The sequence below is a fragment of the Ursus maritimus genome, unplaced genomic scaffold (genome assembly GCF_017311325.1).
Source record: "Ursus maritimus isolate PB19 unplaced genomic scaffold, ASM1731132v1 scaffold_5, whole genome shotgun sequence".
In the NCBI taxonomy this organism is placed as follows: Eukaryota; Metazoa; Chordata; class Mammalia; order Carnivora; family Ursidae; genus Ursus; species Ursus maritimus.
In genome coordinates, this window is record NW_024426663.1 from 42,623,596 (window position 1) to 42,642,206 (window position 18,611).

The 18,611-nt window shown below is 38.1% G+C and overlaps 1 protein-coding gene across 2 annotated transcripts in view; it reads left to right on the forward strand.

Annotated features, from left to right (window-relative positions):
- The window catches only part of PDE4D (phosphodiesterase 4D), a 1,076,631-nt gene that overhangs the window by 146,198 nt on the left and 911,822 nt on the right, over positions 1 to 18,611 (forward strand). For both annotated transcript variants that reach the window (XM_040622246.1, XM_040622247.1), the window contains exon 2: positions 10,361 to 10,590. In XM_040622246.1, the coding sequence (XP_040478180.1) occupies positions 10,361 to 10,590 (230 nt within the window). The remainder of the gene's footprint in view (positions 1 to 10,360; positions 10,591 to 18,611) is intronic.

The following is an 18,611-nucleotide window of genomic DNA, read 5'->3' on the forward strand; positions in this document are numbered from 1 at the left end:
CTCTGGGCATCTCCCAAGCATGGCTACCATTTGAATTCAATATGTCTGTGACACCAGAAGGTATGGGTTGGGTACTATGGCAGAGATAACAGGAGGAGAGGGTGTCCCTAGGATTTTGGTCCCATCTCTGAAGGGAACAGAAACCAGATATACCTCCATAGAACAACAGCTCCTAGGAGCATACACAGTACTCCTCCAGGTTAAGCCTCTTATGAAGGAACAGCCTATCACAGTAAGGACTCCCCTTCTTCTCAGGGGGTGGGTGGAGAATATGTCCCACCCCTCGTAAATATGCCTATTTGAAACAGAGGAATACCCAGTCTGCTAGCCCACTGTCTTGAGAAATATGGGAGGTGCTACTAGGCCCGGTGGAGTGTATAGATCCTCCAAATGCCTCCACCCCTATTCTTGTGGTGGCCTATAAGGAGGGAGTGGGGGGAAATCCTGTTAATGCTTGGTATACAGATGGACAACCCACCCACATGGACTGCAGTCACTCTTCAGCCCAACACTGACACCATCTGGATGGAAACAGGAACAAGTCCAGTAGCCAGTGGGCTAAAGGAAGAGCAGTTTGGCTGGTTATCACTCATGATCCCTGACCATTAACCCTTTGGGCTGTTATAAAGGGATTACGTAACAGCTGGGCTGTTATATAAACAGTTGGGCTGTTAAAAAGGGATTAACCCTGTGGCCCGGACAATGGAAAGCCCAGAAGTGGATGATCATGAACAAGCCCTTGTAGGGTCAGGTTAGGTGGAAGACATTTGGGCTCTTCTACAGGAGCCTGAGGTAGTTTTCACGGTCTTCACCTTATGGCTCAAGAAAATGATGTCACCTGGCAATCAGGAAACTGATGCCCTAGCTTAGGGTAGAAACTTTAGCAATTGACCCCCTAGTAGATACAGCAGATTGCGTCAGAGAAAGATCAGCCACTGTAGCACCCAGTGGGATTGCATATTGCCAAAGAAGTCAGATTACCTTGGAAATCTAGCGACTTAGTTAATGCAGTAACAGCATGTCCTGTATGTTCTAAATAATGCCTAAGGCAACGGCCAAAGGAGTTTGGAGCCATCCGTAGAAGTTCCCATTCACTGAGGGACTGGCAAATTGATTATACTGGCCCGTTCCTCCAAGTGAAGGTTCTCAATAGGCCTTGGTTTGTGCGGACACTGAGTTTAGCCTAACCCAAGCTTTTCCCCCATTGCTGTGCAAACCAGTCTGCCGCTATTAGGGGATTAGAGAAACTCAGTGGATACCCTCACCGAATAGATAGTAATCAGGAGTCACATTTCCAAGGTCATGATATGGAATGTGATATTGAATGGAGGCTCAACCCCCAAGTTGCAGAATTGGTAGAAACGAATAATGGAATACTAAAGCAGAAATTAAATTACTAACAGGTAAAAGTGCTTTGGCTGGGTGGATTAAAGTATTGTCCCAGGATTTAAAACATTTGAATGATCAACCACTATGGCCTATTGCCCCAACTGCCTGACTGGGGACCCTTATGGAGACACCTAATGTTGTAAATGTCGTGGGAGACAGCCATTGGCCTGACCCTCACTGAGGATCAACATGCTATGCTGCTGAGGACACCAAGCCCCATCACGCCTGGGAAAGGTGTATTCTATTGGAATTTGTAATGGGATGTTCTACCAGGACGGGTGAGTTACTTTGCACCTTTGGGTGAGGAGGAGCTACATAAGCTCAACTGGGACCCCATTGTCCTGCTTCAAGGTGAAGCTCTTAAAACATACTATAGTTGGAATGGAGCACATACTGTTTAAAGAAAGGAAAGGATGGAAATCCTGGGTTAGTACATCCTGCTCCTAGTCCGTCTCTTCTCATCTGACAGTGCTGCCTCTCCTGGTATGGTAAACACAGCCAGTTTAAACTCTCCAAGTTGCAGCCATGTTAACACCTAATGATCAAGGCACAAGTGTCATTCTTATACAAGGTGAATATTTTCCCATACGGTTTCCTACCAAAAATCTGTCTTTTCAACCCTGGACTTCTGTTCTTCTGTGTCTGGTCACAAGATGGGCACTTTGATGGAAATACCTTCTACAATGGGCCCACCTGCATGCTTGGCAAAGGCATCAATCCAACTTTTGGTAAGTGGGCAGCTGCCACTCTCTAGCTTGTCAGAATTACCATAGTGGGTATCACCACTCCAGAAAGGGGATTGGAAGGATTTAAAGCAGTATATTAAGGAATAATGACCTGGTACTTATACTCTTAATTCTTCTGATATTACTAATACTGATCCAGAAACCTGGGTTGTGGTATACACTATCAATAACTGGGCCTGGATGTTCTTTTTTTTTTTTAACCATTCAAACTACACAGGCAGCCCATCAAACTGTTGACCAGAAGGGTCCTAAAAATACCACCATCAAAGCCATGGATGGCTAGGGGCACTCGGGTGGTGCAGTCGGTTAAGTGATTGACTCTTGGTTTTGGCTTGGGTCATGATCTCAGGGTTGTGGGATTGAGCCCTGTGTTGGGTACAGCACTCAGTGTGGAGCCTGCTTCAGTTTCTCTTTCCTTATCACTCTGCCCCTCCCCCCACCTAGCAAATAAATAAATAAATCTTTAAAAAAAAAAACCCAACAACCAAAAGCCATGGATGGCTATGTTCAAGCTTGGTATGGGTTCATTTGGCTCACCCTGGGTTGTGAACCTTTGAGCACTCAGGCACCTCTATGTTGGGAAGAGAAATATCACTCTAAACAGAACTAACCCAATTGTACCAGGGTTATGGGATAGATATTACCAAAGCTGCATAGTCACTCTGTCACATTAAAGGATAATGACTGGTTTGGCACCAACTGATTTGGCACTGACTGGTCATGCAGTCCGGGTATTTGGGGATAGCCCTCAATGGGACCCAGTGGTTGTATGGCACAATCTTTGTGGCTTCCACCTTAGTGACTGGGCTTCTGCACCCTGGTTTTCTTTGGCCACAGGGGAGAATACACCCTACAGTAACAAAAATTACCAACCTCTGTTTCCTCCAGGCACATTCTGTTTTCCACCAGTATGATGATTTGGCCGCCATCTTAATTCCTTCCATTGGCCTGGAAAAAATTTTAGGACACATAGAAGCCTTTATTAAATTCCCCCAACAACTTCAAGTGATGGTTGGCAAAGCCTGGTTTTACTGAGCACTGAACTCTCTCTAATGATAAAAGCGGCCCTCCTAAATAGAATGGACATTATTACTGCCTGCAAGGACACACCTGTGCCATTATCCAAACAAAATTTGTTTATAACTGATGAGTCTGCCAATGTATCATCTTTATTAAATCACGTGAGGGCACAAGTGAATGCCTTGAGTGATCGGACCCCCAGTCTGTGGGACTTAAAATCAGTGGTTTGGATCATGGGACTCTGGGCAGAAAAACTAGTTAACTATTTTGGGAACCATTATCTTGATGCGAGTCTTCTCTGGCACACTCCTATCCTGCTGCTGCAGTACCTGCCTCCACTGTACCCCGCAGCCCCCAAACGAGCCGCCACCCTGATAGGTGAACCCCTTGCAGACTGATCCGGACTCACTATAGAAGGGGGGGGCGCCAGGTTGTAAGAGCCTCCGCAGGCACGCAGTGTCCGCAGAGGTCACGCAGAGGTCATGACCTCCAGTTGACTCCCCAGGTGGATCCGGGCATTCAGAGGCCCCTCGCTCCGCCCAGTCGTTGGAGCGTTCCTTCTTCGCACCGTTTCCGCAACGGGAGTCGGTTTCCGAGGCGCAGCCTCGAGGGAACCATGTGCTGTGGAGACTTCGGGGTGTCTGTGACCGAGCGCAAGGGAGGCGTCCGCATCAACTCCAGACCGTGGCGGCGGCTGCGGGGGTCCGCGCGGCTGGCGGCGCCCGGGACCGCTTGGTGTGTAAGTTCCGTGGCTGCGTCCTGCTGCCCCTGCCCGCCTCCCTCCGCCTACCCTGTGCGGGTGCGGTTTCAGTCACAAAGGAGGCTCCTGAGGTTTCGAACCAGCAGTGTGTCAGATGGAAGGATAGTATCTTAGAACATTGATTAGATGGAAGAGACAGTCACCGATACGGGTGTGAGACTAAACAGAACTGACTGGACACGTAGACAGAATCTAGATCTCGGTTGGCCTCAGAAAGTCCGGCTTTTCTGTGTCGGCCATGTCACTTTTGCCAGCAGCCGCTTTCTCTCACAAAAGTGCCACCCTACCTCTGCACTCCCAAAGGGCCCTAAGTCCTTTCTTACAGCTCTCATTCTACTGGCTATTCTCTGTTTATCTTTGTCCCCACATGACTATAAACACTTAAGGGAAAGGAAGTACCTCACTCATCTGTATTTCCAGTACCCTACACAGTCTTGGAAGTTAGTAGATAATCAGTTCTTAATTGAGGAATTAACTAGGAAAGAATGATGTCATGATTAAGATAACTGGAACTAGAGAGATGTGATTATATGTAATGTAGCACTAACTATAATAAGGAAACTCCAAATTTTAGTGGCTTCCCAGAATGAAAAATTGTTTGTCGCTCATGTAGCTCAAATTAAGTGTTTTTGATTGTCAAGGGGTTCTCCTCTGAAGAGTGATTTAGGAACCATGACTCCTTCCATTTTTTTGTCTCTGGGATCTTCCGTGTAAGGCAAAGGGTTACAAAGGGTGAGAGGAATGAAGGGTTGCACTCAGTTTTTATGTGCCAAGTGTGAAAGTGGTATACGTTTCCTTTGCATGTAATGTAACACCATTGATAATGTCTACAAACTACCTGCAGCAGAATCTGGAAATGTGATGTAGCTGTGTGCCCAGAAACATTCTCTCCTACAATGCCACTGAGTGGTACATACGTTTTAAGATAATTTCTCTGTAGAAAACTTCATGTATATATACACGTAAGAAACAAATATCAAGGAGTGCCTGGGTGGCTCAGGTGTTAAGCATCTGCCTTTGGCCCAGGTCATGATCCTAGAGACCTGGGATGGAGCCCCAGGCCGGGCTCCCTGCTCAGTAGTGAGTCCACTTCTCTCTTTCCTTCTACCCCTCCTTTCCCCCACTTGTACATGCACGCGCTCTCTCTCTCTCTCTCTCTCTGTCTAAATAAGTAAATAAATCTTAAAAAAAAAAAAAGAATATCAAAAGCTATGAGATTATCAGCAACCACAGCAATTTCTTTAACACCAGTTATGTATATGTCCGTATTCTTAGGGCCTTTTAAGCTAATCTGCCGTCTACTTTGGGATGGAAAAAAATGAAAACAAAGAAATTAATTAAATACTTTGCATAGAAGCTAAAGAAAACAGGTAGGAATATAATAATAATAATGATGATGACATTTTTAATGCTCATTCATTCATTGTAAGTGTTAATTATCATGGAATTGTTTTCTTTAGGTATGCTTTTCAGAGACATATTTGTCCTAACAGTGAAAAGAATTATCTCAGTTATTTTTTTCAGTCAGCTGTTCCAAACAAATTGTTGAATTGCCAAAGAGAATTTCATTTTATTACAAGTTAACAGGTTTGCATTAAACTCATTCAAACATTTTAGTGTTTTTTTTCTCTTTTGATATTGTGTATCTTAAAGCAGATTAAGTGGTATTTATGAGTCCCATTAATAACAAGATGAGTGTCGTTTCATTTTATTATTGAGACTCTCACTGTACTTTTTAATCCCCAAGTAATACATTTTTTATAAAGAATATAGGAACTACTAATAAAAAAATGAAAATCACCACCAATGCCATTGCTCAGAAAAAGCCATTTTAGAGAATTGGGATATATCCTTTCATAATTTTTCTATGAATATAATATGTTGATTTTTTTCATTTTGTTTTGTTTTAGCATTGTTTTGCAAAAATAAGATCATTTTGTAATCTGTTTTTCTTAGTTGATTTTATATCACAAACATAATCACACATCCTTCTGCATTAACAACCTTGTATTTCATAATATAATAAATCAAAATTTATTAAGCCAATCCCTCAATACAACAATTAGATTACATCCAGTTATTCGTTATTATAAATAAGCTGGAATGAACATCTTTGTACTTGGATCTTTGCCAATCTTATTGCACTATATCTAAAATGTCAAAAACATTAGTTCCCAAGTTTTAGTATGCATAGGAATCATCCTGGGGACTTGTTCAGACTTCTAGGCCCTGGTCATAGAGATTCTGATTAGGCAGATCTGGAATAGGGCCTGGGAGTCTGAATTTTAGCAAGCGCCGTCTGTGAATATCACGCAGGGAGTTTGAGCATCACGTTTTGAGAAATAATGGCTTAGAGATATTATAAATACTATCTTATTCCTCCAATCTTTGCAAAAATGCCATTTCCCGGCAATAAGATATATGTGTCCTGGTGGTCGGTTTTACATTTTTTTCCAAAATAAGGCCATTCAACCTCCTGACTTCTACCAGATTGTTTTTTTTATTTATTTATTTATTTATTTATTTATTTATTTATTTATTTATAGATTTTATTTATTTATTTGACAGAGACAGAGACAGCCAGCGAGAGAGGGAACACAAGCAGGGGAAGTGGGAGAGGAAGAAGCAGGCTCATAGCGGAGGAGCCTGATGTGGGGCTCGATCCCATAACGCCGGGATCACGCCCTGAGCCGAAGGCAGACGCTTAACCGCTGTGCCACCCAGGCGCCCCTATTCTATTTGTTTTTGAAATATCATTGATACACATTGATCTGGAATTTTTAAAGAGCCATTTGTTACACTGTTTTTTGAATGGAAATGTTTGGATATAGATATATACTGTTTTATCATTTTTATTCTCAAGATAAAAATACTACAATTACCATATGGTTTCACTCATTTATGGAACATAAGAAATAGGAAGATCGTCAGGAGAAGGAAGGGAAGAATGAAGGGGGGGTAAACAGAAGGGGGAATGAACCATGAGAGACCATGGACTCTGGGAAACAAACTGAGGGCTTCAGAGGGGAGGGAGGTGGGAGATTGGGATAGGCTGGTGATGGGTATTAAGGAGGGCACGTACTGCATGGTGCACTGAGTGTTGTACGCAAATATTGAATTATGGAACATTGCATCAAAAACTGGGGATGTACTGTATGGTGACTAATATAACAAAATAAAAATTATTTTAAAAAACTACACTTTATTTTTAATAGAGGTGGTTCTCTCAAAAGAGGTTACCTCTCAAGTTGGTTTTATCTAAAAGAGAATGTCACAAACATTGAGTCTTTCATCAGATAGCCTGGGTTATATAAAGCATTTTTGCAGTAGCAATGCTATTATCAGAGTGGGCAGCTCAGCATTTACAAAAATATATTAGCTTTGGCCAGTTACATTCAGTGTTCAGCTCTGCTAGACTCATCCTTTGTTCTTTTCCATGTTCATCCTGAAGAAGGGTATCTGTACACTTCAGTCATTAACTGCTCTTGAGAAATGTGTAAGGCAAATTATGACCTGTTAGCAATCCCAGAATGTGGGTTCAGTTTGCACTTATGTCCTGAGATGAAGACAGAGAACTTCACAAACACACAGAGGCTCACTTTCTCCATCTAAAGACCAAGAGTTTACAACTATTACCTTTTCTTTTTATTTGCTGTATTTGCCATCTCTCTACATGTTGATTTTGACATTGGCTATTATAAAATCCAAGTATTCAAAACTGAAAGTGGTCTTAAGGTTCATTTTGTACAGCCTCTCAATTTTATGTCTAAAGAAACTAAAGCCCAGAAAGGTTCAATGGCCTCTAAACACCACAAAAGTAATTATCCTAGAAGCTCTGTCTCCCGACTTAATCAACAAGGATTATCATTAATTTTCAGTGTTTATGTAAGGCTGTCCTGATCTCAGTTCTGTTGTTATTGTGGTGTTGTTGTTGTTGTTATTTTAATGAAAATGTGAAGCTTACTAAGTTTTAGTCAGTTAGTACATGTTCTCTTCTAGTAATCTGTACACTGTCGTACCATACTTGTTAGACGTATATAATACAGCACTAACTATAAACACAGTTGTTATTAGCTACACCTTTAATAAAAGAGATTTGGTTTTAGATCTTGACCTGAAGGGTAATCGGCCATCCTAGTTAGGATCTGGGTGATTTCCCCAGACATGGAACTTTCAGTGCTAAGATCAGAAAGTCCCAAGCAAACTGGAAGGGTTACCCTACCAACCATGGGGTTGTGTGATGAAAGCATGCTGTTTTATAGGTTTCTGTTCCTCTTTGTGTAAAATGGGAAAAGTAACAGCACCTAACTCAGAGGATTTCAGTAAATTTGCAAGTTGGTCAGTGTAAAACATAGCACCATTTAATAAGGACTCAACAAATATTAATCATTATTAATATTAAAATTTCTCCCAGATTTGTTGAAATGTAATTGACATAGAGCACTATGTAAGTTTAAGGTGTAACAGCACTGTGATTTGACTTACAAATGTAAAATCATTATCACAGTAAGTTTAGTTAATAGTCATCATCTCAAATAGATACTGAATGGAAAAAGAAAAAAAAATTTTCCTCATGATGAGAACTCTAAGGATTTACTCTCTTAACAACTTATAATATATATTTATCTTATAATGGGAAGTTTGTTCCTTTTGACCACTTTCTTTCAATTTCCCCTCCCTGTACCCCTGCTTCTGGTAATCACAAATTGGATCTCTTTTTTCTGTGAGGTTTTTTTTTCTCTTAGATACTACATATAAGTGAGATCATACAGATTTTATTTTTTCTGACTTTTTTAACTTAGAGTAATGCTCTCAAGGTCCATCCATGTTGTTGCAAATGTCAGGATTGGCTCCTTTTTGAAGCTATTATTGTTAATGTTTTACAAATCAAGAAGATTCCTCAGAGCATAGATTTTCAGAATCTGGATCTTCATATCTAGGATTTGAAATAAATGAACTTGGACTTTAGCTTAGACATCTTCTTTACCTTTTTGGTGCCCTTCTTTTATTCTTTTTACCCATTAAATTAGATAATAAAATGAAAGACTGAATAGAGTACACCACTGCATATCCTTTTACATTTTTCAAGATATAAACCAGAAAAAGACAAATTTTCTATGTGGAATAGTGCGGTATAGTGCTGTGAAAATATAAGGGAAATTAACCTAGATTATAATAATAGTAGCTGCCATTTTGTTGATTACAAACTGTGCCAGATATTGGTGTTTTAAATACTTCATATCTCTGTTCCAGACAATAACCTGGAGAGGTAAAAATTATTATCCTAAATGTTCAAATGGAGAACCAACCTTACTTGTCAAGAGATAGTAGTATAATAAGGATTATAATAGAAATTCTAAGCTAGGTATGGACTCCCCAAAGTCAGTTTTTAACTTAAAATGGACAGGCTAATTTTGGGAAAAGTACATTGCCTCCCTGGACTAGTTTCTTTACCTGTAAAACTCAGAAGGAAACAAAATTGTTATTTATGATTATCACATTACAGGTAATGAGCAATGCAGTTTATTATGTTTCCAATAAAGAAACAGAAAACTCGGAGATGAAGCAGCACTCTAAGAACACAACTAAGTGGCAACACAAAGACTAAAACCCAGCATGTTACCTGGTAACATTTCATGACTCTGTCATTCTGAGGACATGAATATAATAAACATTGTTAGAGTAGACTTTCCAACCCCAGGGAAATAACAATTGCTCGTGTAACAGTATGTTTTTTCCAACTAGCATCAAAGTATTAAATTTACTACTTTATTCTAGACTTGATTTGCCTTTGCATGTGGATAATATAGAACTAATTTGCAAAATTCAACTATGATTTTAACATAGTTCTACTGGGTGTGCCTCTTTTCTTTTCATGTCATTTTTTTTTAATTCCCCTCACAAAGTCTTACTATAAAAGTTTGCAAAGAATATTCATCCAAGTCATCATTCTTACCATCTGAAAATGTGTTACAAATATGGTCCTAAGTATGGAGAAACAGAATAGGACTCATTTTCTCTCTCACTCTTCATAGGCATGTAGGTATAGGTATGTCATATGTCAAGATATATATATATATATATATGAATTTTCTATAAGTTGTTTTATAGAAGGTAGAAAAATATTTTGACTTGACCTTGATTTTATAGAATTCATACACATATCTCATAAATTCTAAAATTATTGGAGATGTCAGTTAACTGTAACAACTGAGCCATATCTAAATATACTGGTGAACAAATTTACTGTTTTAAAAATAAATCTAGATTTCAGTTATTCTAATCTTGTCACCAAATATTGTTCTGTTAGTGTTGTTGCTTCATAGTTAGCATTTTTCATGTATATTTTTCCCTTAATTTCCTTTTCCAGAAGTATAGAGCATCATGTATTGATCAATGCTGGGACTTTTATTGACAACTGTACTTTCTTCAACTCTTGCCTTAGGCCTCTGAGGAAACACTGCATTCCAGTAATGAAGAGGAAGACCCTTTCCGAGGAATGGAACCCTATCTTGTACGGAGACTTTCTTGCCGCAATGTTCAGCTTCCCCCTCTTGCCTTCAGACAGTTGGAACAAGCAGACTTGAAAAGTGAATCAGAGAACATTCCAAGACCGACCAGCCTTCCCCTGAAGATTCTACCTCTGATTGCTATCACTTCTGCAGACTCCAGTGGGTGAGTGCCTTTGGGTGACATTTTCCTATTTTGTATTTTGCATGGTGATTGTTATCTTTTGTCTTTCGAGATTTTGTGGCTCATTGCTTGATTTGAGTGGGAGAAAAATGGAGTTTCTAGAGCCAAAAGAAAGAAGGGTGATTTTTCCTCAGGTAATGTCTCTATCCCTGCAGGGGAATCTGTTGTAGTCAAACCATTTTACACAGAGGAGTTGAAAAGGTATTGGTAAATTATCATAAGTATCTAGGAAAGGGGACTTGGACTTAGAAAATTAATATTGGTTATATGTGATTGAATAAAAAATTCTTAACAAATGAGAACTAATGGTTTTACTCTTTAAGACCAATGTCACTAGGTAAAACATTGTGAGAGAAAGTATGGATAATGGGCATATCCCTTATTTGCTCTTTTGTTCGGCTGCATTTTTAAGAAGCTTGAATAGAAAAGAAAGGAGGAAGCCAGTGGCCCATACTTGGAAAGACTCTAGAGTGTTTGCTAACATTACAAGAACAAAGCAATTTGTTATGTGGCAAATGCGATTCTTCCCCATTCTCTGCCAAATTTAAGGCATGGCTAGAGAAGGTACAGTACTTCTGGATTTTCTTAAAAGTTGTTAGAAAAGTTGTGATCAGGAGAAATTTTGCCAATAACTGTCCTCTAAGATACTGAATTTAGTTGTTTGAATTGTTACAGACCAGTTCAAAGGGCCTGTGTTATTAAAAGTTAAAAAGAAATTACTACTAGGTAAATAAGAATATAGCAAATTCTTTCTTTGAAGCAATGGAAAGAGGAAATATTTGTTTAGTTGTTTTTCATATTGGTTTTGGTTTTTGATGAACCATGTATATAAAGAAGAGTGTACATCTATTCACCAAACACACTAAAGCAGTTGGGAATTTTATATGGCAGCTTGACCCGAACATTCTTTGAAAAATATTATCTCAAAAACCTGATTTCCCCTTTCATTGGGACTAACACCACTACTGTTCATCGGTGTAGAGGGCAGGATTACCAGATATCAGGGTTGTCAGGGGTCACCAAGACCACCCCTAGTTTCCATGGTTTGCTAGATGAGCTTCCAGAACTCAGGATATAGTCATATTCATGGCTAAGATTTATTACAGCAAAAGAATACAAAAGCAAAATCAGCAAAGAAAAAGACACATAGGGCAAAATCTAGAGGAAACCAGACACAAGCTTCCAGAGTCTCCATCCAGTTCCAGTGGAGTCAGATAGGATGCGCTTAATTCTTCTAGAAATGAGCTGTGACAGCACATGTGAAATGTGTCACCAGAGAAGCTTTCTACCAGAGAAACCCACAAAAGGCTCTGTGCTTATATGAGGAATCTGAAATAGTGCAACTCATAGACACAGTAGAAGGGGGCTTGTGAGGATCTGGGGTAGGGGAAATGGGAAATTGCTATTCAACGAGTATATAGTTTTACTATGCAAAATGAATCAGCTCTAGAGATCTGCCGTACAACATTATGCCTATAGAGAACAATACTGTGTTGCACGCTTAAAAATTTGTCACTGGGTAGATCTCGTGCTAAATGTTCTTAGCACAATAAAGAAAAAAAAAAACCCGCAAAATAAAAAATTGACTCAGTGCCCATACCTGAAGCTGGTCACTTAGGCACCGTGTAGCTAGTATGTGACTAAATTTCAGATTACCAGAAGGAAAGCAGTCATTCAGCACAAACCACATTTTTTGGCAGAACTGATTTAGGCATAGTGAACCACTTTTACCATTCAGGGAATCCAAGGGATTCCCATCCAGGGAAATCCAAGTTTCAAGGGCCAACCTTCCTAACAAGCTTTCTAAAGGCAATAGTCACAGGCCTGATGTTAACTCTTTTCTGCACAGCAGGTTTATCTTAGAATCATGGTCTTGCTTTTTCTACATTTGAGTAAGAAGACATTATATTTATAATTAAAATTGAAATAAACTAAGTTAAGCCTGTGATACATTCAATTAACTTTGGCATCTCAAAAAAATTGGTAGCTAACCATGATTTCTTATTCAAACCTCATGTTATATCATCTGCTATTAAAAGAAAATGATGCAGTATATCTAATGTATCTCTGTGTAGTTGACAATGTGTATAATTAAAAATCTAAGGTAAAAGTCAGATTCATTTAATTAAATTTGAATGTGTTACTAAAAAAACAAATAGTCCTTAAGTGCCAAAAAACTTAGAGGTTCAGAATTATCTGTGTGGTAGTACTTCTGTTGGTTCAAAGTTTGCTTCCTTCTTAATAAGAATCTAAGAATCAAGTGTAAGGGAAATTGTGCTTACCTTTATAAAATCCTCAGGATTTTGGAGGAAAGGATTTGTCTTTGAGAGAAATAAAACCAAGGTAACTTGTCTATACAGGGGATTTCATGGACAAGAGTGACCAACAAGGAACAAAGACTAGGAATGTACTGAAGGGATAGTTGTTACCTTCTGAAGGAAAAGTTATTTGTGAATTGAGTATTTGAGAAATAAAAAAAATCAGATGTATGCTTTTCTGGAATACCTAAGCTTTGGAGGGGAAGCAGAAGGTAAAGTTAGGGGTTACATTCAGTTAACCAAAACCCCAGATTCCTTCACAGAAAGGGCTATTGGGGAATTGAGACTATGTTAGCTTTGTTGTCTCAGTACCCCATTGTTAANAGTGCCTGGGTCAAGAAATTGAGTTCAAGAGGGCTTCTTAAAATTAACAGTTCCACAATTTTACTTTGGGTTTTTTTGACCAGGCAATATGAATGTGTTCAAATGTGTGCCATTTAACAACTTCTTTGAATATGCCTGAGGTGTTAGCTTGTGTGCGTTGTGATTTAGCAACCTTTAGAAACTTTCAAGGATGACAAAACAGAATTGTAAGATCTGAGATGCTGAAAACCTTGAATGTATCTACCAGTTAGCTTTCTATATGGGATACGGTCACTCAGGCTTCATAGCTATATATATACTCTCACTGAAGTAAGAGGGACATCTTTTAATGGGCTTGAGATGCTGTGAACTTGGTTAAGAAGTAATTTGAAATGTCTTAGCTTTTCATATTTCTCTTAAATAGTTTTCTCTCCATTTACTTTTTAAAAAATTTTTACTAAGGGACAATTTACAGGCAGTAAAATATGCAAATCTTAAGTATACATCTTGATAAATTTATATATATATTGATACAACCATGTAGCAACCTTGCAGTTTCCTAACTCCTATCACTGAAGATTAGTTTGGCCCTTTCTTAGATATCATATAAATGGGATTGTATGGTATGTGCTCTTTGTGTTTGGCTTCTATCATTCAAAAATTTTTTTATGTTTATCCATGTTGGTGTATGTATCAGTGGTTTGTTCTTTTTTTATTGTAGTGCACTCTTCCACTGTATGAATATACCAGAATTTATTTATCCATGCTTTCTTATTGGTGGCCATTTGAGATGTTTCTTGTATGGAGCTATTATGAATAATATTGCTATGTACTTTTGTATATAAGTCTTTTTGTGGACATACACAGTTATTTCTCTTGGTTATATTCTTAGGAGTGGAATTTCTGAGTCATAGGTAAATATATGTTTATTTCTTGTTACCACCCAACAATTTTCTGAAGTGATGTTCTATTTTACCCTTCCAGTAGCAATGTGTGGGAGTTCCATCTGCTCTGCATCCTCACCGACACTTGGTATTCTCAGTCTTTTTCATTTTATCCATTCTGGTGAATGTGTAGTGGTATCTTACTATGGTTTCAATTTATATTACACCCATGAGTAGTGATATTGTTTACCTTCTAATATATTTATTGAACATATGGATATCTTATTTTATGCTATGCCCATTTAAAAATTTATCCAATTTTTCTTTTACTTATTGACTTCTGGGGGCTCTTTATATATTTTAGACATATATTCCAAGTCCTTTGTTACATACATGCATTGTAAAATAAATATATTCTCTCAAACCATGGATTCCATTTTTATTTTCTGTTTGCTTGTAATGGCAGTAACATTAAGGACCTCTGAAATGTGTGCACGTGTGTGTGTCAGTGTGTGTGTGTAGTGAAAAGTGTAACAGTGAGTTGTCAAGGAAATGAGGATAAGCAAGATGACAGTGGAATAAGGAGGAGGAAAGGAGAAAGGAGAATAAGCAGGTGAAGGGAAAAAACAGTAAACGGGAAAAGAGATGAGTGTGTAGGGTGGAGAAGAAAATGAAAGTGGGAAATGGACAAAGCTTGATAAAGGGAAAGCAGGTGACAAGAATGACACTTAACATGCAGGTCAGTTTTACTTAAAGACAAGGACAGTTGTCCCTTGAATTATTGAATGCTGGCAAATGGGACACCCAGGCATTAAGGGGGAAGAAAAAGAAACGTTAAGAATGAAATGATAGTATGTTTGTGGTGGTCTGCAGCAGAGTAGTAAGTGTTTAAGATGCATTCAGGTTGAATATGCATCCTGCCTCACCACTTACTAACACTGTGTCCTTGGAAAAGTTACTTAACTACTCCAAGTTTCTAATTTTTCAAGGGCAAAATAGTAATAATGGGAGTACCTACCTCACAGGTTTGTCGTGAGGATAAAATACTTAGCAGTGTAAGAGCTTCTTATATAATAACATCACCTACTGCTACGCTTTTTTTGGAAAATGTTAGAACAGATCATGTTTGTTGTTTTGAATTTGTAGTTTCCAATAAGAAAACTGTAAGTCTGTATTTTGCTCTTGGTATTTGTCCACAGACATACCCTGGTTTCAAGTATTGTTCAATATGTTTGAGATGAGAGTGGCGGTCCTCTTTATTTCTTCTTCCTTTCTTCATCTCTGTAACAACTCTTGCTGACTTCTACGTATTTGTGTGGCCAGAGTCCTCAAGAGGAATTAGGAGCTTTCTCTGGCAGCACCTCTGATCCTGACTTACTTTCCCTGGCTGGTCCATGTGCCCCAGATGCTGTGAGGAGGTTTAGTTTGCCACACATGTGAAGATTGCTCCCTGCACACAGGTAGAAAGTTAAGGGAGCTGAGAGCTGGTAAAGAGAGGTAATGCTAAAGCTCTCTAGCTGTGTTTCACTGCATCAGTTATAGTAAAATGAGAGCCAAAGAGCAAGTTGTCCCCTTGTGACATGTTGACAGACCTCTGGATGGATGTGTAAGTGGGGATATGGGTGAGTGGAGAATATTAGAAACACTTTCTTATTACTAGTGTCCTGTTACCTGTCTGGAGAAGTATAGCGTGTACATTTGTATTACCACATTCCAAAGAAAGACAGAAAGAGAGAGAGAAAGAGAAAAAGAAGTTGAAGAAATGGTCACTCTTGGAAAATAAACTCCCCAACATAGGGGGAAGGAAATAAGGTTTCATTTTACAAGGATCTTTCAGAAATATTTCCATGAGTTATGTGCCATTCACAGAGGAGCTGGTCTCAGATGCCAGTTAAACATTGATTTTCTGATGAACCACCCATCATCTAGTGTTTTTGAGTACACATAGTACATTAGAGAGAACATAAAAAATGTAATTTTGTATATTTTGTTACTGAGTCAAAATCCAAACAAAGTAAAAGTAAGAAAAACAGAAACTTAAAGCAGACATACCATATCTTTGATATTTGGTCTTAAAAAGGCATTAACAGTGGGCATTCCGAATTTGGAGTATTTTGGATATAAGGACTTATGAAGCCAAAGGGTTGTGTTTACCCACAGGATTTGCACCTTCATATAAGTATGTGTTCAATTTTTGAGAGATTTATCAGGTTAGTTCTTGTTGAAAGTTATGTGGAAGATTTATAGGCAAAACTTTCCAAATTGAAAATTGAGCACACATAATTGTGATTGTGAAATATTTCTTAGAAATATAGTTTTCTTGATCTGGATTTGGTGTTAAAAGTAATGATTGCAAAGAAATTGGGAAGCAATACTTCCAGCAATCTTGAAGATACTGTGAGAAAGAAACTGTATTCCTTTGTCTTTGACTTATTTAAATGGAATTTATTGGTATAGTGTTTGTCAAAACTTCCCAGGATACCCATAAAGCATCGCAAGCCTGTTGTTTCTAAAGTATTTAGTCTGTTTAATTAAATATAATTTTATTTTTTCTTTGAAGTTGGTGATTTTCAAGATTAAAATTAGACTCACAGACTGATGGAACACTGTATCTTTAATATGTATTATCTTGAAAAACAACATCTTTTTTTCCAGAATCAGTAGCAATTCTTGGATCTAACCCAAAATAAGCAGCTAAATAACACTGGCTGTTTTTCCTCCTACATCGTAGAATTTCTGAATGTTTTACGATATTTGTCATGCCCTAATTTTACAAAGGAATAAGATAATTATCAAACCCCAATTTCTTTTTCAGACTATGGTAATGCCTTTTCATTCTTTCTGGTATTCTAATTAAGGATACTGCAAATATACTGTTACTACACCACAGTATTTTACTCTATATCTGTATGTCAGTAAAGTAACATGTACCAAGGGAGGGTTTACTCTTGTAGTCAAAGTTTCTATGTCACCAGGCTCTTGTGTTCTTAAAAACACTAAAGAGAGTGGTGACTTTGCATTTACCACCTCAGAGCATGTGATCCCTGCTTCCAAACCTTTCTTATGCCAACTTTGTGTAATAGTATAGGTTGGTTGGGAATCCCATATTTCCCAATAATGAGCCCAGTGAAGCATTTATTTTGCTATTAAAAGTTGATTGAAGACCACAATACTACAGCCTGCAAAGTGCAGATCTGAATAAAGGCACTTTATTTTTGTCCAGGAATCATAATTGTCAGCTCCTCACATAGCTTGTTTTTCATAAACACTCCCCTGCTTGACCATTCTTATATAACCCAAAGTTATTCATCACTGGAGTGTTTAGGGAGAGTTTATAATTCTTTAAAAGTCATGTTTTTCTGACTTACAGTATTGTGTTCATGAAAAAAAAAAAGTAGGCAAAAGTACCTTGAGTGGCTTTCATTTAATTATTATGTATACATTGCACAATGTATATGCTGATTCAAACTTAATATTGACTACAGTGCATTACTTTGATAAATGCAGAACAAGAAAAACGTGTTCAGCTGAAATTTAGGAAAGGATGAAAATATAAAAATCCTGCCCCCCCAATGAGCACTACAAAGGGCAAAGAGATTTCATGAAACTATAGAAAAAGAAACTATAGAAAAAATATGTGATCTCCTATATTTCTAATGTTGTTGTTGTTTGTTTTCGTTTGGTTTGGTTTTGCAGAAAATGCTGGCTAGTTGGTTAGAATTTTTTCTAACAACTTGGAACTTCAGTGTCATTTATCATACTTACCACATTTGTTTAGAATCTTCTATCTGTTTGAAAGAAAGTAGGTAGAGCCAGGCATTTTTACAGCTATTCCAAATCTGTGGAATTTAAAGTAACATGCCATTTTGGTAAGTTGTTTGATGTCATTTATGTAATCTATCTGTATAATGTATTGGGTTTAATGCATTAACATCCTTTAAATTAAAGTTGGTAGGTTGGGGTCTGGGAAAGATAAGACCTTTGTTCGCATTTCCAGATGGATTCTGTCTCAGGGTGTTCTGACTCTTATTCCAGTGTGATTCCTAGAAAAATTGCCATTAATGCTAGATGTCATAATAAACACGCATATACACACCTAATATGATCTAATTCAAATTAACTATTTCTTGAAGCCTTACTTTCCCACACATTTTACAGAATTGAGTTAAATTTTGTAAATATAAAAGAACTGCAAATTATATTATGAATATATTCATCTACACAGTCATGTACTTATGCATTCACTTATGCATTTGTCCAATAAATAGTGTCTCTTATTTGCTACATACCGAGCTATGAATTGAAGATGGAAGACTCAACAAGACCGTTCTGATCTTTTCCTTCATGGAGTTTAGAACCAGTAGGGCATCAAACAAGAAAACAGGCAACTACGATCCTGTTTGTTAGATATAAAGTACAAATATGACTGAGGACATGTAGTGTCATATGGGATATCATGGGGGAGCAAACTAATGCAGGCCTGTGAGGAACTGACAAT